General features: G+C 39.7%; 1 protein-coding gene across 4 annotated transcripts in view; it reads right to left on the minus strand.

Moving 5' to 3' along the window:
- GFRA1 (GDNF family receptor alpha 1) overlaps positions 1–26,284 on the minus strand; it is a 146,587-nt gene extending 120,303 nt beyond the window's left edge. Inside the window, exons 1-4 of one of the 4 annotated variants that reach the window (XM_083844153.1) lie at positions 26,054–26,284; positions 25,273–25,344; positions 23,908–24,210; positions 22,544–22,627 (exon numbers count right to left, since the gene is read on the minus strand). In XM_083844153.1, the coding sequence (XP_083700279.1) occupies positions 22,544–22,627; positions 23,908–24,210; positions 25,273–25,312 (427 nt within the window). In that variant the 5' untranslated portion in view covers positions 25,313–25,344; positions 26,054–26,284. The other 3 variants (XM_083844154.1, XM_083844152.1, XM_083844151.1) reach the window with 3 other exon arrangements.
- Between the last annotated feature and the right edge of the window lie 773 nt (positions 26,285–27,057).

The following is a 27,057-nucleotide window of genomic DNA, read 5'->3' on the forward strand; positions in this document are numbered from 1 at the left end:
TTTACAGATAGACAGGAAGGGGTATGTGTGATACAAATATCTCCTTGTAGGTGCAGAGGGGGAATGGGAAGGATTGAGAAGCTCTGTATATTTAATACAGCATGCTGCACTGAACATGTTAAAGAGCTGTTCCTATACACAAAGGGCATTACAAACTGCATCCCAGCTTCACTGCTGCTTGCATCATGGGAGAAAAATCTCTTCTTTCCACTGCGTCCTGGAGTGTTTTCCTCTACCCTTCAGAGAAGGACTAAATACATTTCACAATACCACTCAGGATCTGCCTTTGTGCACAAGCAGAATGTTACTTATTTATATTTCTTTTCATATTTTATTTGGGAGAAAACACAGAAATTCCAGTATGCCATTCTCTTTATACAAAATAGATATGAATGAAGACAAGATGAAGTAGGATGCCTCAATGTGGATCTGTTTAAAAGAAAAAAAATCAGTGCTCCACTTCACCCTGTGACGTAACTACTGCCACAGAAAAGCAGTGACCACACACTTTGCCTATATTGTGATGTCCTCATAGTAAACTCTGCAAGACTGCTATATCCACACATTATTACTGAGAATATTGGGACTGTATGAGTTCTTAAGAAGGACACAATGAGTGAATAGCAAAGTTAGGACAAGTTAAAAGTCTCACTCTAAAGTCAACTAGTGATTCTTGCTACTGTAGAATATCTGAAGAAAAAAAAAAAAAAGAGAAGACTTAGGGACCTTTTTATATACATCTAGTCAAAAATCAGACTAATCAGACTAATTTGTATTTATTTGGCTGCCAGTTTGCAAATAAGTATCTGTGATTGTCAATGTTTCCTAAATATTCTTCCTCTGAGGAAGACATCTGAGTTTCCTGATAACACTGAAAGTTCTGGACAAAAAACTGCAATTTCTTTCTCAAGGCCTTTGAGGCTTCTTTTTTTCTGCCTTATGGAAACCAATTATGACAGCATTGTTCTGTATTTGCTCCACTGAATTATCATGTTTTTTAATACAGGTTGCAAAAAAGATTTGCTGTTCTTTCTGTTTTTGAACACCTCCATTATTTTAAGATTAAGAACAATCCTTTATTTACCATTTTCTTTGTTTTGATATTTATTCTGTTTCCAAGTAGTATGTACAATGGAAGGTGTTTTCCACCATCTCAGGCCAGTGTTGTCAGGGCTCATTTTCTAGATGTTTTGCCAGCATCCCTTGCAATTCACAAGTTTCAGAGTATCAGCCCAAGATCACTTCCTATTTTCAATATTTTGCAAAGTAGAAGGCCAGAATGCCACAGTTTTATCCTTTCTTTCTTCAAATCTTTTAAGTATGATTATCTACCACAAGAGCTGTAAATACTAGCTCTGCTCTCAAAGAATCATGCAGAAAAGATATCACCCCAGAAAAACCCACATACACTTGCTTTTATTTGAATGAACTGCTTTTCACTACAATGCTTTACACCTTTGATTTGTTAAGACATTATATAGATATAAATAAAATAATAAAAGCAGCTTTGCACTAGTAATACATTTACACATTTTATGGAAGGCTTTCATTGTTATGGATCATATTAAATTTAGTAGCAAGGTTTTTAAAGGCATACACTGAAGTGCAGTGGTCTTTTTTCTGTTCATAAACTAAAAGCTAAATTCAGAACAGGATGTGTTATTAGTAGAAGTATGCAAATACTACAATTTATATCCATTTAGAATTTCTTAAATTCAATTACTTTTTAATTACGATACATTTAATTCAGGCATAATGAATTCAAGTACAAATATTTAGGCTGTATTATTAAAATCTCTGGGATATAAAAATATATTAAACTCCCTCCCTCTAGCTGTTAGTGATGACTTATCTGAGTCTAGCAAATCCATATAGATTACTTTTTTTTTTTTTTCAAAGTACTTTGGCAAGGTCACTTCTTTGAGAGTTGAAATGTAAATTACTTATATTACAGCTGTATCCTCAAAAGTTTTCATTTTGTGGATTAGTTCCCTGAGCTTTTTCTTGCTCCATCTGTGCTATTTTAGGATTGTGAAGTCTGAAATGTTTGCTTTCGTAAAAAGACATGTTAGGACAGAACAATCAGGAAAATGAGTTTCCTTTAATGTGACAAATGTGGTCAGGTCCTCCCATATCCAGCCTTTCTTCGCCCCTGCCTTACAGAACTTTATATTTATTAAGCAGCTAATCTCCCGTTGCTCCCCCATGGCCTCGGCCACTCTAATCTCTCAAGGTCACCGCATTTTGGCCTGGCCACAAGAGCATTCACTGCCCATCTGGTTTTGTGTCACCAACAAATTTGATCATTGTTGAAATTACATCAAAGAAATACCCAACAAAGATGTGAGGCAGCTGCACATCAGACAGAAAGGCAGCAGTTTTTCGTTTCCGTCATGAAAAGAGCTTCTGTAAATGCAGCTATCCAGAGTGGTCAAACACTCCTTGCAAACCAGTACAAAATTCACTAGTAGAACAGATGCAGCTCACCAGCATGGTGTATTGTGCAACTTGTCCACAAAGAGAGACGTGCATTGTGAATAAGATCTCCCCCAAAACAAACACTCCTACGTCTAATTTATGTTGCTGAAAAAGAAACCATGAGTGTTTCATTAAATAATACAACCTACAGTGAGATATCCCCTATGGAAATAAAAAGACATGCAAAAGCCCAAACAGATATAAATATGCATTTGTAATATGAGGACCTTATTCTAAGCACCCTGCTCTATGAAATGGATATTCTGTTTTTTCTACAAAATCTAGAGGCCAGAGGAAAATATTTCTCCAGTACAATTGATACGTCCCAAGTCAACAATGGATTCATGTTGCTAAACTTAACTGATTTTTTCTGACTTTTTCAGAAATGCTCTCTCAGCTGTATTTACAAATCAGCTGATAATTAACACACATCTATATATGCCCTATGGAGAACTCGTGAGGTTGTTCAGAGATCCTATCTAACATTTACAGCAAATAAGGTCTGAATTCAGATAGGAAGTTGATTCATACTAATTGCACATACTGTCTAGCTCCTATTTAGCTTTTATTTCAACTTCCATACTATTTTGAAAACAAAGATGGAAGAAAGCCAAGAATCATTGCTATGGTAAACTGGCACTGAAATATTGTATAATCAGATTCTCTAGATCTGAAATGCAATAAAAAAGTTTAGATGCCAACTCAGTTCCTAGTATCAAATTCTTGCTGGCATGCTTCAGCCCTAGTTATGATCCAGCAAGTTTTACTGGTGTAAAAGGTACTCTCCCAGTGTAAAGATTTTACATTTATATCTCATCTTTCCCTCAGAAAAAGCTTCTTTATTAAGCACTAAATGGAAGAAGCAATTTACACATCACCAATTCCCAAGCATTTTTATCAGGATGCAGGTGATACAGTCTAACTACACAGCAACAGGCCTGGAAATGAAGACCTCTGTACAAAATGAAGGGAGTTCAAAGGACAGAAGGGAAGTATCCTAGTTTGGGCATGACACCACAGCCTCCAGAAATACAAATTCATGGGAATTTTAGGAAGGTTAGCAGAACGTAATTTAAATTTCAGCTTTTCTCTGTGGAATGGCAATAAATGAATTCTCTGCCCAGTGATACCACAAGATGCAGCTGGCTTCAGTAACATTGTGGGAAGAAGATAACCCAAAAATGTTTAATGAGGCGAGTTTTCTTTTCTCCCGTACACTAACATAGTTTTTCCTGAGCAAGAAAACAGCAAACACAGCAGCAAGTAAACCTGAAGACTGAGAAACCCTTTCATCCCCAAAGGTGCCCATACCTGGGGCTTCTTCACCTCTTTGTTTTCCGTTTGTAGGTGTTTAGATCCTAGACTGTACTATCTTCCCAAAATTTTGGACACTGAAGGAATTATTGGTCACAGTAATAATGACATTAAATTCATAATATATTCAGTCAAGACCCTTGGGCATTGCAAAAGAATACTCATAAACCTCCAAACACAAAGAAACACCAAAATGTGTTGGCATTGGAAAAAAAACAGAAGGAAAACAAAGAGTGAAACAAAACAAAAGGAAAGCAAATTATCCATGTGCTTTTTCATTGACCCATCTGTTTTCCAGTCTATGTCAAAGCAAGACTTTTTACAGTAAAGTGCTCTCTAAAATAATGCAGACACTGGTTTCTCTAACTTGACAACATGGAAAATTTTTGTTAAATCTATTCAAAAGTATTAAATACTGCCATTTTATAAACCTTTAAAAACAATCCTTTATTCCTGAAAGCAATCTGCATGCCAGTGTCACTGCCCTAGAGACTATAAAGTGCTCAGTTTGTCCCCATCAGTCACATTTGATAGCTTTACATGGCAAGATGTAATACAATGTACTCAACTACACAACAAGCCTGTCAAGTGTTTGAGAAACAGGGGACTTCTCCAAAAGTAGCTATGAGAAAGTAAAAAGGAGTAAGAAGTATTTCTACAGTTGTCTGGTTAAAAACAAAGACACAGCTCAGGAAGTGAGTCAACAGAGACCAACTGAGAAGATCTGGTACTTCGAAAGAAGAATGGGAGAGTACTAGAAATCTGATACAGTCTGTAGTAGCAATTATACAGGGTAATAAAAATCAAGCACAGCATTGACGAGCTTTATTTAACTTAACAGGAAAGCAAACTCCCTTTGAAGCAATTCAAAATATTTGAAAGCACAATCATATGGGCCAAAATGTATCAATTAAAAGTCAACAAAAGAAGGACATGCAATTGCCAGAAATCTCACAGAAGGTACACTTCTGTTCTTATGTTTGGAAAGTTTGACCTCAACCAAACCTGAACATAACTGAAGACCCTGTAGGTGCTGAGGACTGCAGAACGAGAGTTAGCAGGTGGTGCAGCATCGCCGGATGGGTTGTGAACCATGGGGGAAAACACTCACAGCACCTCCTCACCACAACCAGTCCACTGGGCTTCATGAAGAATACTTCTCCCATCTGTGGCATGGCTTCTTTCTCAATGAAAATTTGAGCAAAATTTGACTTTGGAATCACATCCCCCAAACTAGAGAGTAATTCCTGCAGTATATATGCACTGCACACTGCTGTTTACAGGGTATACACTACAGTATACACTTTAACATACACAGCAGTGCTTTAAACAACTCCTAAGCATCACTGCTTCTTCTTTTCAATTAAATCTCTTAGTGGCATAATCTTATTGATCTCAACCCCTTTATTAAAACTAAGACTTTGGCATCAGAGAATGTCTTACAGAGCAAAGTAAAAACTAACTCAGGTTCCAGATAGCTGCATTAGCACTTTCTTCTATTCAAGCTAATTAGCCCCACTGAAAAGATGTACTTTTCCACACAGCCTTGATTCCAATCTGACTTCTTATTACAATTTCAGTTATACTTGAATAAATAATAAATAGGATGGTATATGCCACTAAAATTTTTTTCCACACAATTTTTTAAAGAGAATTATTTTATTTAGAATCTAAATGGTAATTAACTTTGGAGTACACTCAGCAGTTGTAAAATTCATGCTGCTCTGCATCTGTAGAGGTACAAAAGGTCCCTTGTTTGCAGTACTATGCTGACTGATTCCTATGGTAGAGCTGTTGATTCTCTACATGAGTTTTCTCAGATAACACACAGCCTTTTAAATGCTGGTGCACTGGGTATTTATAAAGCATATATACTCTACAGATAAGCTGGGCAAAGAAAGCTTATTGAACTTCGTAATTTAAATGAAACGCTGAAAAATGATCAAAGTTTTATCCAACTGTTTTTAAACGATGAAGGCAAGTTTTATAACGACAACCATGACCAGTATCAGAGAGAAGTATATTTTAAATGGTATTTATTTTGTGTACTGAAAATCTCAGGTACTTAAGAAGTATATTTGTGACAAATATACTTAAATTTGCTTTATCATGTCAAAAATAACAATTGTCTGATAAATATCTGTGGCTTTTTGCAATACTGTGGTGAATAGGGCTGCAGTACAATACCTTGCAGTAGGCAAGCACCTCATCTGTCTGACCTCAGGACCCCACAGGTCTGTGCCATGGCTGCATGTATGACCTCTAACATTCAGTGCTTCCATACACAGAGATGCAGCAGTCACTCACTCTCATTTTCCTCGTGATTCAAATCTCTTCTTAGCAGTTAACTTCTACTGACTAAAGCATCTTGAAGAACTGAAGCAGCCATAGGAGAGCTAACTTATTTTTCTTTGGGTGCATGCCAGCACAAAGCCAGGCAAGGGTGACTGCTAAGCTTCAGTCCTTTCAGAGCCATGGCATGAAAAGTGCCAACATCATCAATTAAATGAAGTCGAGTATACTGCTCTCCCTGTGCATCAGCTCTGGATCTAGCAGCTGTGTAATGCACAAATTCGAGCGGCTTGCTCTGTTTGGGAGCCTTTTAACTTTCATAAACTAGATGGCTTTACAAACAGGACAAGATGTTGCTGAGGATCTGGTAACGGAGGAAAATACAGCTGCTATCTGACTGCTGAGCTATAAACTCAGTGTTCCACAGAAATAATTCTCCCCATCTGTAGTATGAAGTTTAGGAGAAAAACATAAGGCTGCTGATTCTGTTCTGCGCAATGCAGATATCAGTTTTGTGAATGAATTCATACAGAGTCTCAGTAGTATCTTTCCTGATATATCAGGGCACGCAGCTTTCACACCGTAACTGTTTAAAGCTTGCTTGCTCTCCTGAAATGAATACCAATTTTAAGAGTCAGGTGATGATCACAGCAGCCCTTAGAATACATACAGGATACACGATGAGCATCACAAACAGGACATCAAAGCGCTCCATGAAAGCCCACCTTGTCATTAAAAGAGCCTTTCAGAACCTTCAGCAGAATGAGATAGAAGGTCAGGAATTACTGAACAGTAACACACATATTAATATCAAATTAACTTTTATCAATATAAGAGGGAGTATGGAACATCCTATGCATTGTAGAGAATTACAGGTCTTTAATATCAAGAGCCATCCACATTGAAATTCTCTTCTGCTTGGAAGGCATTTCCCAGGCTCAGGTTGATATAGGTTCCCTACCAGATTGCTCAAAGCACAGAAGCAAAAGTTGTAATACAAGAATAACTATCAAGAACATGTACTGTTTTCTGGAATAGGTACCTCTAGGATCATCTATCAGAGGCATCAGACTACTGCATGGAAGCCCATGAGCTTTTTGCGGCATAACACTGAAAAGCTTTTAACTTACAATCAAAAATGAAATTTAGAATCAGACTAAAAACATGAAAAATATTCTTTAAATGTCATAGAGCTTAGAAATAACTTAGAGGGAAGGTAACATCAGTGTGAATATAGCTGTGTGAATAAAGTAGGCACACACACATATGGAGTTCCAAAAGATGCAATTAAAGGTACACTTGCAATCTACAATACACAAAGACAAAGCATTGTTGACAGTAGCTCAACTGGGAAAGCATTGCTTGAACTAAACAAAAATTTTGCCTAAGGAAGGACTACAAATCAGGTCCAGTGAAGCTGATCTTGATCTAACGCTGATGGAAAACAACTAGAGACTTAATGGTAACTGAGGCCTACAGTAAAGAGACCCTAATAATAGAACATAAATGGCTGTCCTATGACTGAAAGCAAGAGAAAACACTAGTTTTTGGTTAATTATGAAACATAGCCTACAATAAACATTTCTCATAATTTAACGTTATTAATATGGGTTATCCAGATTAAAAAATAAAATTAAAATTGCCAGATGAACAGACAAAATAATACAAGACACATTTTGCCACCATATAAGAATGCAAAAATAAGCAGCAAACTTTTACAGAATTTGATCTAACCCTCCTTTAAAAAAAAAATAAATAAATCTGAAACTAAAAGAAGTAACTGGAATACTATCATAGTTAGTGCAACATATGTTCTCCACAGAACTATGTGACATGATGAAATACTACATTTAAAATATGCAAACATCACTTCTCTTGCTCTGTCACATGTCCCTAAGGACTGCCATCGGGCTTGGCAAATGGCTGCTGCAGTGTGACTGCTCTCCATCTACCTGAACTCCTCTGTAACAGGTCCCTAAGTTTCCTGTTAGTGGCCAATTCACAGCTAGCGAAAAGAGTAACAATTAGAAAAACGTTTATGCCTCATTACACATCAACATTTATCATATTAGGATATAACATAGCACCAGAGTTTACGGAATTATACCACATTAAAAAGCAAACCTGTCATTTCTTTCTCTCCAGCATCAAATACAGGAATTTATGTCCTCCTCCAGGAGGATGCTGCCAACTGCCCAGTTTTGGTACTTGAAGGAATGGCTGTTCAATACACGTGAAAGTAGAGCAACAATGGCCAGAGGATTTTCTGTTTAAATATACCTCTTACACTACCTGCAGCCCTCTAATTAGCGGTTTGAGAATTTTTTTAGTTTTACTAAGGTACAAATTGTTACCTTCTTGCCTTATATTAGCCTGCCTCACTTCAGGTGTTACTTGAAAAAAAAAAAAAAGAAATTCAAGTAATTCAAGTGAATACTCAACATTTACTTGTCACCAATGAAGAAAAGAAACTGCCAGAAATTCAGGTATTGAAATTCTAAGTACAGCATAAAAATTAATGCCGTATGACAGTCATCACAGGATACATTCTCTAAACAACAAAAGACAAACTTCCTCATGAAGCAAACACAACTTGGTTCTTCTTTGTTTGTTTTATGAAATAAAACAGTGGCATGATTGACAATCTAAAGTGTGATTCATTTTGTTAGCTCTAATAAATTAAATAGGCTCTGAAAGCTAGATGTGAGGGTAGAGACTTCTGTTTCCAACTAACTAACACCTTTGAACTCACTTGGCTGTGATGCTACAACTACGGACAGAAGAAATAGCGCAACGAAATGAACTGTGACGGAGCTTGCAATCCAACCGCAACAAATACCGCCTCGAAAATATTTGGCCTTCCCTCTTCTATATGTCTTTAAAAACACGCTGACCTAAATATCCTGTGGTATAAGGACACCACGCCGCATTACAGGCAGGAAGGTTTGGGTCTTCACAAGCTGCCAGCTGCTGTTCAGCTGTATTATAGATACAAACACATCTCTTCTCTTCGGTCCTTCCTAAAAAGCACTATGGCAAAAGTCGGTGGTCTGCTAATACCACCTGTAAAGGTTTTGAAAACTCCTACCTGGAAGAAAAATACACTGTCACAGAATGACCCATCTAAAATACAGTCAGGAAATTAGGATAAACATATTTTTTTTCCAATGGAAAAGAGCTATTTTGGGGGTAAGTTCTGGAAGTTTACAAGAATGAGCAAGGCTCCTAGCCTTCCTGTTCTTGCATGATTTATGAAAAGAAACTTTTCAGTCAGACAGGCCCGTAATTAGAGATGCATTTGTACCTTAACTCTTCCTTTAATATATGTATTAGTCAGACTTTAAGTGCATCAGCAAAGGTGATTTTAGATACTGGTAAAACATTAATTTATATCATATACTGGAAAAGGAATGTTTGAATATAATTTCAAGGCTGTGACAAAAATGAATTGTATAAAAGAGAAAAAGCTACATCCTAAGTGTCCTGACCTCAAAGTGCTTGTGTTTGCCAAATACACATTAGCTCAGCCTTTACATTTAATATGAAAAAAGCTAAAGTCCTGCCAGCACCTCCTCGCTCAAGTCTTAAAAATGCTAAGGATAAAACTGTCAAAAGAATGAACTCAGGCACATCTACAAACCGTGCAGTTTCTCATGCTAGCACCAGATGTGAAGAGAACCAACCTAGTTTAACATCTGCGTGTTATAATGGGAACTAGGTAAATGCCACATTTGCCAACAAAAATTATCGCGACTCTCTAGGACTCCTACGCTGGCTGCACCTCTTGCAGCCCCGGCAGCCCCTCCGCCCTGCGCTTGAACTCCATCGTGGAAACCAAACGCGAGCTGCTCCAAACGGTACGGAAGAAATGTGAACAGCAGGAGTCCCCCAGTGGTAAAAATACCTCAAAGAAACCTTCTCCTCTTCCCTAATATCCGTTATACACTAGTCCTGGAAGCTGGCCAAAACCCTGCTGCTGAACAGCTGCAGGTGGATTTAGAGATGTGTTTTAAGACTTTTGCCACTCTTTAAAAAATAAATAGTCCAAAATAATAAACATCTGAGAAGTTAAGACATTCAAAAAAATCTTTCTAGCTTTCCTGTTCTGAAATCTAAGAAATCATTCCAAATAGGCACAGGAATTTCTGGAATTTTACAATACTTCTCTGCTACTCTACCATGTCACACAACAAAAAGTTAATACCCCAAATCAGACACTGCACACAACTAAGATCTGAGGAAAATATGATTTGTAAAGCATTACTCTGAAATACCAGCATTTTCTGAGTTTAAACGTATTTCAAATATTGTAAATCCTTTTAAATTCTGAAAACTACACAGACGGCTAAGTAATAAACCTTAATTCTCCAAGACATGCTCCTTGAGCCTCTGATCTTGTTCAACACGTAGCACTCACTCTCAGGAACATTATGAATTGTCACCCTAATCTATCAGTGACTCTCTTTGCCACAGAAGTACAGCCTGCTATGGAGATACAGCAGCTATCTGTTACAAGCACTTTACATGTCTCCCGTTCTGATAGCTGCAGCGGGAAGTAGCTCTTTTCAACCCAGTCCAGGTCCATAATCATTTATTATACCTCTCATTCTGGCTAAAGCCAGAAACTAGTCACTTTACATATTCTACAAGCTTGAACGCTGATTTTTACAGAGCAGTCCTGAGCCCTTCAATTAGCGCATATTACTGCTCACGGGGAGCTGTTTGCTCTATTTTATTCTTTGGGGGACAAAATAGTTCCTTCTGTAGCTTGTACATTACGTTTCTCCTCGCAGTCTAGACCAGATATGGCATACTGCCTGCATGACAGGAATTTGTGATTTTTTCTGAACATCCTACAGACAGCAACTTTAGAGAAAACACTGCTATTTATGAAATCGATTTCTTTTGCCTCCTGTTAGTATCATAGGTATAGCCACTTACTGATTATCTTTTAGACACTGTTTTGGTTTTACTATGTCTGTGTAGGATTACATAGATATTTAAATCACAACAGTAATTTAAAATAATGAGGAAAAAGCTCTACATACAGTTGCAGTGCTACAAATACAATTTTGTAAGGCACAAAGGAAGAACACTGCTCATTTTCTTAGCTATGCAAAGTATTGATATTTGTAAGATTTTTACGTTGACCTTTTCTCTTTAAAGCAGAACCAAAAGTTTGCAACATTTAAAAACTTGACTGAATGCAGCAGGAAGGAGCTGACTCTCATTTTAATAATCTGAGGAATTTGTAAGCTTACCTGCAATTAGCATAGGTGAAAGCTAGCCTCAGACTGTATAATTACTGCACAGTAATGCCATACCTAAGCCCTAAAGATGACAGCTTCACAAGTTCAACCATTCTCTGTCTAAAGTGAATAATTTAAAGTAGATAATTAAGAACACTACAGAGCAGCTGCTCACAGTGGATGTCACTAAGTCTGTTTTCAGAAGTATCCATACAGCTTAAAAGATGCCCGGAGATACCAACACATTTTGTAATACGAAATAAATAAAGCTAAGCTGTCACCATTATTCACTGTTTATGGCTGTGGTTATGCCATTAATGATGTCCTTAATATATTGACAAGCTCACCTTTTAGTCGCTAGTTCAAACGCAGTGCAAGAGGGTAATGACCAAAAGTATTTATACTGCATTCACATGGTGAACTACACGGAGCGAGACTGGGGGAAGGGGGCATGTTACAGGCCAGATACCTGAGCTACAGAAATCATCACTGTAATTGGCACCTTTGTTGGCAGCTTCCGCAAGGAGGACAAGGATTGAGTGGGGAGTGAAAAATGACCTACCTACCTTCTCATTTCTAGGAGTCCCAGAGCCCTGCTCCAGCAGAGGGTTGTTTTACTCAGCTCTGCCAGACCGGGCATGTTGTAGGGACAAAAACAATACCATTTCATGGATAACTAAGGCATACGGTAGAATTTTTCTTAAAATAAGTTAATTCTAAATTTATTCTCATGTATGCACTTTAATCTTCCCACAGCTCTTAGGGAAAGGTCAAGGGCATGAAGATAAGATATATTTAGCTATACAGGAGAAATGTATTAAAGAGCTAAATGAAGCTTCAAGTCAAATTACTCTCTATGTATTGAATGGAAAAAAAAAAAAAAAAAACATTGTATGCCTTTCTCCCTAAACATTAATGCGGTAATATTAATGCATTCACTTTCTATTCAAACCACAAGAGCCGTCTAGATATCCCTATGCAGTGCAAAAAAGAAAACAACACCCTGCATTCAACAAATCTCGCACCAATTTATACACAAGATCAAATACGCTAACACACCACATTTCTTTACAAGTCTCCTTTAATTTTCTGTTGTGAAGGTGGGACATTTGGCAATGGGAAGAGACATCTCACGCATCAGTAGCCTTGGGGAATGTTTGCTTAGAAGCACACACACAGTTTGACCTCTCAAAGGATCAAAGCAGTTTACTTCATCAGGTCATAAGTGTTATCAACCCCTGCAAGTTTTTGTCTCACTATTTAGGAGACTAAAATTAAGCAAATAGCTTATGAGGGAAATAACTATGGGTTTATGATAAAACTGTAATTCTCGTAACTTTTCATATAAGGCTATAACAGGTGTTATCCATGCAATCCTTTAAAGAAATCTGACAAGAAAATTTATCAATTTATAAAAGCATTTCAAGTCGTGCAGACACCTTGCTGTCTTCAATCATGTCTCGTTTCATGATGGTGCGTGTGGAGAAAAGACTTGTTTGCCTGGGTCCTAATGGATAACATGAAATACATTCCCATGGCAATACAAAATGAACAACAATAAAAATGATAATTTACTTTGCCGTCAGGTACAGATCCTGTAGGTGTGAAGGAAAGCAAGTAAAGCTGCAGGGGCTGGGTTTTGATTCGGTATTGTATTTAGACATTCTGCAGTAGAGAACTAATTGCGCTTAATCTGCTCAATAAAATTATCTTCGCTGCTATTAGTATCCCAGACTTGTGCTATTATATAATCCTAACCTATTTTTTAAACAGACATTTTAATCTGCTGCTTAAGCGTTCATTAATGCAAAGTCACTGCTGTGCAGAATAGATTCCACTCTATTTGCAAGTGGCAAGCCTGGGGAAGTCTGGGTATTTGGACATAATTCCTTGAAACTACCACCAAAAGATATCATCTTTCTTGATTTTCTTTATGACCATATTCCATCTGGAAAAGAAGATGACTCCAAGAAATGCAATGTCATTTGTAAATATGATATAGCATTACTCAAATAATTAAATGTGATGTATGTGTTCACACATAACAGCTTTTGGACACGATCTTACTTTCTTGTTTTATTTCTGAATCTGAGTAAATAATCTTCATGCCAACTAACCTAAATGCATGAATTATTTTCCATTTTAAGAATCCTGAGATGCTCAATTATCCGGTACAACTGTCAGCCATTGACTATACTTAATTGCCTGTGCGTTCCAAGTCCATTGCATGTTTATTTATATCACTTGCACAACACAGTAGATGTTTTATGAGACTAGAATAAGATGGGATACGTCACAGTCTAATGCTCTGTGATATGACAGGAATTGTACCTTTTTTTTTTTAATCCTAGTTTTTCAAGGAAACGTAGGTAAGTTAAGTATCAGTCTCCTCTCCCATCTCCACACCCCTGAAGCTCTCAGCAACCTTTTAACCCACAGGACATACTTGGCCACGTTTGACAGAGAACAGGAAATTCTTACAAATTTGATGAAAAACTGCGGGTTTGGGTTGGGAAGATGGACCCAAGTGGACCTGCCTGCTGAGGAAAAAGCAGGTATCTCTCTGGCTCTGAGAAGAAGAAGGTGCCAACCCACACGTGCTTACAGTCTTTCAGCACGTGCCTAACATCCAGCCAGCTGCAACATGTGCTGCCCCACAGAGACCAGTGACGTGGGGCAGAATTAAGGACAAGTGATGAGGGAGTAGCTGTGGAGAGAGCACGGCACAGAGACAGAAAATAGGAGCTCTGTCTGTGTAGAGAACAGGGGGCAGAGAGGAGATTGAGGACTCGAATTTATAGGAAACGGGGCTTTATTAGCTCCATTACTCAGGAACAATTTCTTTTATTAGACCACATTTCAAACTCTTTATATGGAGGGTGAGAACAGTTTGGAGAACGCTGGAAAAAAGCAGAGTTATAGGGCAGCTCTCAAGGAGGAGAGGAGGCGACGCATCAGCGGAGGCACGGGACAGTGGAGGACAGGCAGGCGCCAGAGCACGGAGAAGGGGAGAGCGGGGTAGGGGCAGAGAAGGGCCACAAGGAGAAGCCATCAAGCAGGAGAGCGTGGAGGAGCCTGTCATAAAAAAAGGGAAAGGAAGGAACCGGTTTTGCTGAAGTGAGTTTTAATACTGAATTTAGGGTGCGGAATTTAAAAGGTGGAAAGTGGAAGCTTTTAACACTTTTGAACCTCATCAGCTGCATGACAAAACTTTAATGGGAACATGTATTTTATGGACACCAGACAGTGATAAAATCATATAACCAGTGAATGCAGAAATTCATCTTTATTTATGGGTTCCTACTCAAATTGTTTGAGATCTTCAACTCTCTTTACAACCCATCATTTCTGTGAATTTCTATGCAGGAAGAGCTATCTCTATGCCATTACACTGTGTCATGCATCTCTCATGTTAAATTTTCAGTTGAGTGCAGATTGCACAGGACAATAGCCTGACACAAAAATAGTTGTCAAAGCATCACAGTAACTAAAGAACTATCCAGAAAATAACTTAATTGTGTTAATGCCTTAACTACATCGATAGCACTGTTGCATTAGTTTCACCCAACAGAAATGCAATCATGTCAAAATAAAACCAAAACATTAATATAAAATAATTACAGAATTAGTTTCATCAACAAAAATCATCATCACACTTCTAAAATCAAAGCTGTAAACACATTCCTTTCCAAGGTTAAAATAATACAATGTACAGCTTAAAATAAGAAATGTATGATGCTTATCACAAATAAGTTCTGCCTTGCAACTCAGAAATTCTTATTTCTTTTCATCACATACAGGTATTTTACTCTCAGCGTTTTTAACATACTGTCAACTCCTGACAGATACCACTGGCTTTTCCATTGCTGCCAAAGTTATCCTTGAGAATCAAACACAAATAGGGCTATAAAAGTAAAGTTCTAAAATATTTTAAAATGTTAAGAGCCAGACTGCAAATCACCTGCCAGGAGCTGCACCTTGCTGTGCCATCAAGAGACGGCGAGCTGCAGGATGCTGCTCTTTTTGGCACTGTTCTCTGCATTTCACGAGGGGATGCAGCTTACCGACAAGCCCCCTGAGGAAGACTGCCATAGACAGATGCCTCACTGTCCCTGCTGCACCAGTCCTCCTGGTACCTGCACCACTGCAGCATCCCTATGCTGCCACAGACCTACATCAGAGGAAACACGGGCTTTTTCTCTTGCTCTCACCATGTCATGCCTTCAACTGTGAATGAGACTGCTCCGTCCAACTGCTTATCCCTGCAACACACCAATTTGCAGATACCTGACAAAAATGTAAACTTCGTGGTGAGCTGTTCTGTCCCCCCGAAGCCCACGACTGCTCCTGTTAGCCAGCTCCTTGAAATGGATGCCTCTCTTCCACATGGGTGACCAGACCCTGCTTCCCTCCTCAGCGATAAGCACCCCATCTCTCCAAGTAATTCCACCAGTATCGCTGGGATATCGGCAGATACCTGTCCACCTTTGCTCCTACTTCCTAAGAAGTAGTGTGGTACTTACACAAACCGTAAGTCTTTCTTACTTACACAACCATGGTCTTCCTAAACAGAAGGATATACAATTTGCTGCTCAAAAGCACATACACGTTTGTTCATTTGATACCCGGTTTACCACGCTATAAGTGAGGCTTTCCTGCAAACATACAGACTAAGGGGATGGCAATTCTGCTCTCCAAAGAGGCCACTTGAGACAAAGCTGTGCTTTGCTGTACATACTGTATGCTAAAAGCAGAATCCAGACCATGCTTACTCAACCAGCTATCTTGCATCACTTTCCTTTGAGGCTTCAGGAGAACACCGCTCTCCTTGGAGTTTCCTTCAAGTCTCCTACATATTCTCTCTTGCTCCTAGCATTCAAGGAGACGTTGAATATTCATGCAGAAATACTCTGTGTTGTATCACCAGATGCTTCCTCCTTCCATGGAATGGATTTCATCCCATTCCCGTGTTGAAATGGGTTGACAAGCCCTGCCCAGACTACTGGGAAAAGCAGAAACTCTGCATTTGCTCAGAACGGTGCCATGCTAAAGAGGATAAAAATTTTCTTCTAACAAATCTTCAAAGATATTAGAAAAAAGGTTCCTATTATCTCACCAAGGCAAGAAATACAGACTAACTGTGAATATTTATATATTCTTACTTGGTGTTTCGAGGCTTGTTCATGTTCCTGCTGAAGTTAAAGCGTGTATGCACTGCCTTTATAAGATAGTCAATCAGTTACTTCAGCAAGGTACTTAATTCCCCTCTCATAATCAGATCTAGCTTCAAGAAATGCAGAAAACAGGAAATTCAAAGAGCTCCTGCAAGCCAACAGTCACCAAAGTGACACTCTTTTGTGTGAAGTCCAATCTGATTATGGAAATGGCAGAAGTGGAAATCAGCAACTAGTATCTATTCAGCCTTGATAACTTGTTATCTGACTGGAAGCCTGCCTAGTTGTCTCTGCAAAGAAAATCTGCAGACAGAAATGTCAAAGAACATAAACATTGTACATGCTCCTATTAGATTTATTTTTGTCAAACTATTTTCATTTTGTTAAATGCAGCTAAAATAGATGCCCGGGTTTGTTTGTTTTTTTCTTGAAACATGCAAAGGGACACAAATTCTCACTGGAGCGTTACTCCAGATTTACAATTGTAACAATAATATTAAATCTTGGTCCAAAAACTATTATTCTGATTAATACACAGTATCTGAGAAAAGAGAATATAGCTATGCATCAGAGAGTCTAGTGTAGGCAAAATTAACAGTACATTTTTACTTTTCTGTTTCAAAAGCCTCAACCGCACGTCAGAAAACCAGAACTAAGCCAAAAAATTACAACAGGAAACAGAATACATTGTAATCAAATAAAAAGATTTTGATGTGTTATGCTTACTTCAGTGGGAACAGAATCAGATTGCAAGACTCCTATTAACTTAATAGGATCTGGTTTATTGTTTATGAAATTGGGTGAATGAGCAAGGTAAGTAACATGAAATATCTCCTTTTTTTCCCTGAAATTAAAAAATGCAAAAATATAAAACAGAAGAGCTAATAAGAGTATTGCAAACAATCAAGAGAAACAACATATTTAGTAGTTTGCAAATTAAATTGCCTTTGTAGAAACGTGGCACTGCAAATATTCTTACAACGTCTAAAGAACACGTTAAATTAGAAAAATACATAGTATTTGAAATACGCATAGATTTAGGAACAGACTCGGGATTAGAAGCCTCAGGCTGCAGGAATTGGGGATGTCATACAGTATTTATTCATTGCAGAAGCCACTAATTCACATGCCACAAACTCCAAAAAGAAAAAGCTTTTCACTAGGACAGAGACTGTAACATAGATGTATTATTATTATTATTATTTATATGTGGATTCTATAAAAGAAAAGTAATTTACTAAGTAGTAGCAGGTTACTTTTACTTAGTAGAGCACAGCTCTTATGTTAGGACAAGAATTACGAAAATGGATGGGGAAACATAGTCCACTCTTGATTAAAAGAATTTCAGGATTAGGAAAGCCTGGACAATATTAACACACTATGACACGGTGTTTTCTCATTGTGTACCCTGCGCTTTACAGAAGTAGCAGAAAGAGAAAGGATGGGCACAAAGAATCCTGAAGAGCTTTAAGCACATGGACAAGGAAGCTCCGTTTCTCTGGATCCTGCAAATCCATTTTGAAATACCCTGGTCTTCCTCCCCTGCCTTTGCTCATAGCAACTTTTCCAAAGGAAACGCTTGCAGCCCACCCTCTGTGATGCCTACACCCCAGCCTGGGAAGGATAAAGCAATGGGGAGGACCTGAAGAAGTGTTTTGCATACTGAAGTTCATTCTTTCCCAGCACCTGCTTTCTCACTGGTGAACTCCAATGATACAGGGTGCCTACAAGACTTCCAATAGCTCAGAAGAAGGGGGAAAGCTACTAACCCACTCCTTTCTTCTGAACCACACAGAGATCCTACAGGGAGACCCATCTCCATCTCCACAAAATCCTTAAATATCCCACAGAAAGAGCGTACGTGAAACTGTCTAATTTAAACACCACCAGCACACACATCCTTCTGAAAATTCCATCACTGCTGACTTTTTTATGGTCTCAAATTTTAAATGCAATAAAAGGCCACCTTACTGACAATTATTGTTTGCATTCATACTTCTAGCTTACTCAGTACAGCAGTCAAACCTGCCACCTTCATCTGCTATGCTCCTCACATTGCTCCAATGAGGAATTACACACACCAGTAAGAAGCCCTATGTGCTGTGCTGTCTACTGAACTCTCCTTTTAATTAACAAATTTACCATAGTAAGTATAAAGTATACCCTTTTTTTTTTTAAATTTAAGCTCCCAAACACTATCTGCAAGAAGAGATTCCCAAAGTCTTTGAAGAGCAAACAGCCTCTTATGAGAAAAGCAGAATCGGGAAAATATCCTTTTTGAAATACAGTCATAGGAGCCACTTTCTCTCTCATTTGTTGCTGACACAACACGCACTTTGCAAAAACAATTTACTACACTAAGCATGTAACCAACCACAGATCACCAGCAAAACTTCCATGTCTAAGAAACTCAGATTGTTGTTGCACGTTATTTAAGATCATTTTTAATATAGCAAATGTAAAATAAAGAAGAAATGATACACAAAGCTGAAAAAATGGATAATAAACCTGTGATTAACTAGGTAACTTAAAAATGAATCCATAGACATACGTCATCCTAAATATGTTGATCTAAATATTCAGTTCTTTTTAAGATTATGTATTTGGTTCACACCACTTCACAGCCATTGCTTAAGGCTTTTTATTTGGCTTTAGTGACTCTCAGTTTTGAAATAAATGAGACATTTCAGAAACATTTGTTTTGTAAGTATTTCTACAGATAACATGAAGCTAGAGTTTTAATGCAAGGTATTTCCTTACTATATGCCACAGAGATGACCACTACACTGTATCAGTTGATATCAAAATAGTAAGATATCTTTCAGTCATGATGGTCAAATAAAATACAAATTCAAGAGGCAAACTGTTCCCCAAGTAGTAAAAAGCTGTAGATAGCTTTAACAAGTGACAAACTAATTCAAGCGTCTATGCTTACTTTGGTGTGAAACTCAACTCTTAAAAACAAATCAACAGATTTTGCATTCACAGTAGTTGTGATGTAAGTCAATAGCCTTAAAATCAGACACATATACAGCAAACCAAAAAATAAGACCGCTCTGTACTGGGAAGAGTCACAGCCCTGGATTTGGCAATGTGAGATGTCAGGACTAACTTCTTAGGAGGAGCTGAATTCTAAACTTAAAGCGTAGACAGAAAGGAAGAAAGGTCAAGCTCCTGAATACACAGAACACATTTTCACAAGTAAATCAAACACTGAAATCACATTCCTATTTTAGTCATCTTTTTTACATTACACTTGTCCTGCAAATATAGTAGAGTCAAATACAAAATTCATGCTTGTTATAGTATCTAGATATACGATACCCTGTGCTTAACAACTAGCACTATGATAAATAATTTTGTGGGTTTAGATTTTTATTTTCTATGTTGTTGGACATTGCTTTAAATTTTATATGGAACACTTACCTTGTCTTTATAGTTCTAGATTAATTAAACCACTAGTGCCAGTGCAACGCAGGCCAATTAAAAACAAAACACAAAGCTTCATTTTAATAGTGCAACCACATCATTTGTTCATATTATGTTAATGGGAAATGGAGAGAAACTACAAATTAGTATCAGGTTTAGCAATATATTCATGAATTTTGTTTTAAGTCAACATACCGATGCTTGAATGAATAAGAATGTGGTGTTCTGTTTAAGTAAAGGATGCAATTTTGAACATCTTGCAGCACAGAATTAGGCCAACTTTAACCTCTTTTTAAAACTGTCCTCCATTTCTTAGACTTAGGTATGCTCCAAAAGACTTATATAAATCACAAAATACTCGTGTGAGCCAAACGTCTCCCCCTGGCCCCACGTACCGCAGGAAGACGATTACTGTGATTTACTACACTGTTTCAAAAAAGTAATAATAATTAAAAAAAAAAAAAAGCAGAAGGTGCTGTAGTATCAAGCAGTAGGCTTGATATATACCAAGTCATACAGTACCATAAAGTAACCTAAATGAGAGGCATGGGTTAATAGCTGCTTTTAATTGCACACAGGTAACTTCCATGAGAGTGAACACAGCAGCAACATCTGTAAGGATAAATTATTGTATTAGCAGATCAGCTGTTATGACACTACTGCCAACACTGCTTGTACACTTTTTCTAGTTTTGTTTGTTTTTTAAAAAATCAAGACATAAAAATCTTAGAAAGTTCTGCTGTTTGGGGTATGGGCAGTGCCCTGAAAAACTTGAAGACTTGGCAGCTTTAACGAATGTTACATGCAGTAGTAACCACGATGATAAGTAAAGTAACTTTTGCTAATATTTCTCTTTAAGATTGCAATACTTCCAAATACTGATGCTTTTCCTCTTTATTAAAACATCCATTTGCTGTTCTGTGTGAATCTACGCCTCCAATCCTTGTAAGACTGAAACTTCCATCAAAGCGAACAGGAATTTGTGGTGCACCACTAACAGTGAATGTGTCCTAACTAGTCCACCAGCATTCCAAGTGGCAGTGGTAGGAAGGACATCACTTGTTGGCAAATACATCATGTTCTATCATCGCACTAAACAGGTAGAAAAACTTATTGCATTTCTAAGATAATCTGTAAGAAAATGTGCAATCTGAAGTATAATGGAAAGTCGGAGTGTACATAGGGTATTTCCACAGAGAAACACTGCAAAGGTAGGTTAGAATTTAACCCTTGGCAGGCTGACCATAAACTTTAAGAAAACAGCCTGGAACTTCTCTACATTGATTTTGTATTCAGTTGTTTGTTGTTGTTTTTAAGCAATAAAAAAATAAATTAAGATTCTTCAGAAATTAATCTTTGCTCTCTATTTCTGCAACAGACTTGCTCACCAAACTCAGATTATCCTTTCAAAGGATGCATGTGATTTGTATCTGAAGCCACATTTTGAAAAGTGACTGAAGGTCTGATTTTCAAAGGCATTAAGATACCTAAAGATGCATTAAGCACTTAGAATTTTTTAAATTGTCTGGGCATCTAACACCTATTTAAATCACTTAGCCCTTCTGAAAATCCCAATGGGCAGTTATCTACATTTTATGTGTCTATATGCCTTTGAAAATCTGTACCATTAAATGCTTAACAACCTACATCCCCCTGGCTTTTAATGAGACTTAAGGTCCTAACAAGTGTAAGTACTGCTCAAAACTGGTCAAGCCACTCTCTCTGGCATTTTTTTTCTCCCTTCTTTTGAAGAGAAATCTACTAATGCTTATCTGTAGCACATCAGTTAACTACAGCTTTAACAGGATCAGATACACACTATGCTCTGCACATTGTTTTATTTGTTTTATGAAACTAAACAAACAGAAGTCCTGAGTATATACTGCATCCTCATAAGACTTCCTGAAACTATGAAAAAGAATATGAATTCCGACCTGTAAACCCTGTCAATGCCAAAAATTCATTGTTTCAATATGATCCAAAATGAGTGTAACTTAATCTGATAAAAACAGTGTAATTTAATTATTGAGCGACATATTCTAATTACTACAAATAAGTTCTGAAAGATAGGCACAAAATAACAGCAAAAATTAAGAGACAAACTGGAAAAAGAAAAAAGTTATAAACTGGCTCCTTAAACAGACAGCAGTTCCAGAAAATATGACAAGCCTTAATTTTGAAATTAATAATTAAAAAACCTGTGTGAAACTATGAAGCATTCCCTTACAGAAACATTTGAAAGATTATCTTCCGTTCTTCTTGAATGTCAATGAGAGGTAACTTGCACTGACCACATTCCCAAAAAGGAAATTAGGAACATGGGGAATCAGATTGCCACCTACAGGAAAATTTAGCATTTATTGTCGAGAATGACTCAAGAAGAATACAAATTGCCATCCTGCCAAGAACTCCTTCAGTTTTACTTATTATTTAAAAAACAATTAGTATCTTGCTCAGTGCAACTATATCATTAACTTCTAAACCCAAAAAGTCATTAACATTCCACTTAAGAGGGTTGTGCTCCACAAGCTACTAAAGTTCCATAATTCAACTATAAAGCAGCAGATTAAAAGCATGTTTCGGCTAAAGAATTTTAAGTCTGCTTACCTGATACAATTGGTGCTAGCCTGAATATGTCTGATAGTCTGCTGTTAACTGGTTCATAGGGGGAATCTTCAAGCAAGTCATTTCCTAAAGGCAAAAAATATTTTGAATTTTTTTATACAAGAATTCAGGCTAAGATTTTGTGTTTACTTCTACTTTCAAAATAAAGTTACTCTGTAACTGGAAAAGGTACTCTGCTTTAATCCGCTTGTGTGGCTATTTCTCTGTAAAAACCTGAAAGAAGCAAGTTGTTTATCCCTGTCACTAGTTCTTTTCTCTACTTCCTCCATGGATAAGGTCATAATTTGCAGTAACAGTCTGACATCACCCAGACTGTCCCATCTCAACATGGAAAACAGGACAGAAGCTATAGCAGGGATGTTTTCACCCACATTAGCAGTAGAGCTCTTATTTAGAGGAGCAACCCAGGTGACAGCCAAAAAACTAACATCTTTGGAATAAAACATTCCTAACAAGACGCTGTTGGAAGGGAAACCTAGTTACGATGCAGAAAATGCCCAAGAGTAGTGCAATTTATTATGAAAGTCAGAACACAAATAGATATTGACTCATTAAAATGCTCCAGTTGATGCCTGGATAAATGAACAGAAAGGGATGACTTCCACGGAAGAATGCAGAAGTAGCTATAGAAAAAAAGTTTAACGTGGACCACATGGAAATGAAAGACTGCATCTTCAACTCCAGGGCCAGGGAAAAGCAGGGCCAAAAAAAATGACAGATCTCTCCCAAGGACCTGACTGTTCTCAACAGACTATGGAAAGTTTGCCAATGGCATCAATGAGAACAGAAGTTGCAAGTCAATCACTGTCATATCCCTTTTAAGTGGCACTTCTACCTGGTCTAGGAAGCACAGATCTTTTTTCTGCCTCTGCTTGCCCAGGGAATATTGCTAGTGAATAATGGAAGTAAAAACTTTTCCTTAAAACAATGCTCCTCTTCATATTACATTTAACTGTCAGCAAAGAGCTAAGAAATCAGTTTCAGTGTCCTGTGATCTTGTTAGGTGAGTCCTAATTAAGGACTTGAATTATTAGAAAAATGTCTCCAAATGACTGTTTTTGTAGCTTTTGCACTTGCTAATGCCCTTATCGTTTGACTCTGGTTTAGAAAGGTCAGCTGGGTCCCCTGGAGGAAACCCTCATTGTGGATTTCCCAACAACAGGAGACGGAGCAGCAGCTGTTCTTGAGTCGGATGAAAGGTCCTCAGTTTGCAGCTGAAGAGCACAATATGAATTACGAGGTCAGAACCTCAGTTTAGTCTCAGTGGCAGCAGCTAGCTGACGTGAGGGGCTGCGAAATCACACTGCATTAGGGGGAGTGTAATGTTTCTGTGTTTTGCAACGTACCCTGTAAGCTCTGGTACATGCTCCAGTAAATGCGCAGGCAGTTTTTCTCCTTCTTCATGCCCCTCTTACAGCGGCAGTTGTAGAGAGATTTCTGCTTGAGAGCCTCCATGGCGCTTTTGCATTCGTCCTTTGCCTCCAGGCCTGTCGCCCGGCTGAAGTTGCTCTCTTTGCCAGCTACACACTGCCTCAGTGTCCTGTATTTAGTACTACAGCTCTGCTCCTTGAGACATTGATCGCTGGCTTTCACGCAGTCCAGGCGGTCCGCTCCAGGCAGCCCGCTCACTTCTGCGGACAGAAGTACATCTAGAAAGAGGAGACACAAACCAACAAACTCTCTTTGAGGGATGTGGCCGATCTAACCAGGGCTCCCGGGCAGGCATCCGGGAAGCACAAGGCACCTCCTCGCCGCAGGCGGCACCTTGCAAACCTCAGGGTGGTTTCAGAAACCACCTGGGGCTTTCACAGTCTTAGGCAGATCCATTTTAGTGGGAACACAGGGGAAGTGGAGGTTTTGACCCTGCCGGTTGGTTTACAAGAGAACGCAGAGAGGAATGGAAACCCACAGGGGTTAACGTGCCTGACAGCACAAGCGTTCGTTATTCCTTGGATCCACTTTGGCGAAACAAATAACATTCCCGCTCCCGTGCTTAACTGAGGGGTTAAACACTCAGCCTCACTTTCCACAACAGCTTTGCTGTGATTTCAATTACATCCACGAACAACTCGCTTGGAGAGATAAGTATCCCCGCTGATTGATATTAGCCTCCTTTTTTTTTGCGTCAGTCACTTTTTAAAGGCTGTACACAGTTCTGCTTATTCTACGCGTATCTTAAAAGTGGGATTTATGATCCCCCCCCTCCATTTCTCTCCACATATGATGCTTCTGCGGGAGAACAAAGCAAATTACATTAACTCTCTCCTCTCCGCTGTGCCCCCGTCACACTCCCTCAGACACAGGGGCGGAAAGGCAAACACCTCCTGTGGAGAGGGAACCAGCCGGGGCTGCAAACCACTCGCAGTCGGGCAGGTTGCCAGCTCCAGGTGAAAATGTAATCCTTCAGCCGGCTCGGGTCACCCTCCTCACCCCCTAAGCAGCCTTATCTTATTAAGATGAAAAGTTTTCCCGTAACTTGCGAGAGCCCAATTTAACAGGAGGCTACGCAGGCAAGTACCTAAGCGTATAACCTCCCGAAGCTCGAAACGTAGACTGGGCTAAGTGATGTGTGGCAGAGCCATAAAAAACTACTGGAAACTTCACTGTTCTGCCTAAGCAATAAGCTGGCAACCATCAGGCATCCGATCCCATAAACCCTATGCCTTGCTTTATGAAGCGATGTACAGAGAAATCAGACCCCGGCAACTTACCCACTAAGGGCAAAGCGAAGTACAAGAGAGCGAGAAACATCTTGCCGTCTTCGGATGGTTTCCCCAAATGAGCTGCTGTGCCACAACAAAAAGGATCAGCGTGTAGATATTCCAAAACCTCCGAGGTCCAAAGACTCCAAGTTCACATCCATTGAAATCGAGGGAGGTTAAAAAAAAATAATAATAAAAAATAGAAAACCACCTCTCTCCTCTTCACCGCTCCCACCCCCGGCGGCGGGAGCAGCGACGCAAAGGCTGAGCGGCTGAGCTTTTTGCCTTTTTTTTTTTTTTCTCCCCCTTAGGTTTCAGGTCTGAGCAACCTGAAAACACCAGGGCTGACTTAGCGGGAGCGCCGAGAAGTGCACGCCCGGCTGTGGCTGTGTGCGAGTGAGCAGCGGCAGCGGGGCACCGGCGCCGGGCGCCTCCTCGGGTGGGCAGCGCCTCTTCCCGGGGAGGGACCGGGCGTGCACGGGGCGGGGGGGGGGGGGGAGAACGAGACCCGGGGCGAGCCGCTGACAGCCCCGACGAAGACTCCCCAGGGTGCTCGTCCCCTCCCCAAACCCGCAACTTTATTTATTCGCCTGCCGGCGGTGCCACCCCTCGCCCCCGCCGCCGGGGCTGGGGCTTTGGCAGGGGCAGGTGCGGCGCCGCCGCCGAGAAACTTGGGCCGGGGAAGCCGTGACGGGCGGGCGGGCAGGGGGCGACCCGGGAGGGTTTCTGAGGGGAAGCCGCCGCGGAGCCGAGCGAGTTAGGGGCAGGGCAGCGGGTGCCGTGCCCGCACCTCAGGAGGCAGACCCGGCTTCCCTCCTCCCCACGTCTCCACAGGGGCCCGGCGGCGGCGGCCTCCCCCTGCCGGCCCCGAGGTGGCCGCCGCTCCTTGTCCCCTCAGCCCGGCCCCGGGGCACCCCGCGGAGGACATCGGCAGCGCCCCCTCACGTCCCCCGCTCGCGGCAAGTGGCCCAAACGGCGAGGCTGTGCCTGTGGTGGCTTCCCCACAGCTGCTACCGTGTAGGGCTGCCCCGAAACCCAGCAGAAGGCAGTTAGCCGAAAATAGCGCCGGTTTCCGGACGCGGAAAATTCGATTCAGGTGTTCTTAGGTTTTGGCTGCAGCCAAATGTTTTCTCTTTGAAAAGGATCAGTATGCGCTGTACTTGGCAATTCTGCGAACAAGCTGTTTGGCCCGTTTGACTTGGGGAATGCGCTTCTCCTCGCAACAAATGTTGCCCGAAGGTATCTGCCTCTCCTTCTGAGAAGGGAGATGATCAGGCTGGCCACTTTTACAGAGAAAACTGAGTGGCAGATGGAGCTAGACTGTTGTCAGGTACTTCAGAAACACTTACTTAAAAGCCTAGCATATGCTGGGGTATACAGAAAATACACCAGTCGCAGAACCTTGCTGGGTGGAAGCTCTTTTTTTCTGGTTTTCCGCTTCTGCCACTTTCTCTTAACAGGCGGAGCTGTATTTCCCTGAAAACAGACAGATGAACCTGTCCAGAGTACTGATTCTCCCCAAGAAGTCACAGTCCTGATCTCAGGTTGCAACTGACCAAGTCACAACTCCCTGTGTTTTGGTTGTTTAGTATGAGGGGACATATGCTAGCTGTGGTGAAAAAAAAATCTTATCTGCTGCATGTACAAGGATATCATCATCATAGAGAAAGAGAGACAATGGCCAGATTTTTGGAGTGTTCAAAGATAACTAGAAAGTGCTAAATTGGTGATGGCACTGTTGATAGAAGTCAGTCTCAGCTTTTGAAGTAGCTGCTATACAAGCAATGCAACAAG

This window comes from Anser anser (assembly GCF_964211835.1).
Source record: "Anser anser genome assembly, chromosome: 7".
In the NCBI taxonomy this organism is placed as follows: domain Eukaryota; kingdom Metazoa; phylum Chordata; class Aves; order Anseriformes; family Anatidae; genus Anser; species Anser anser.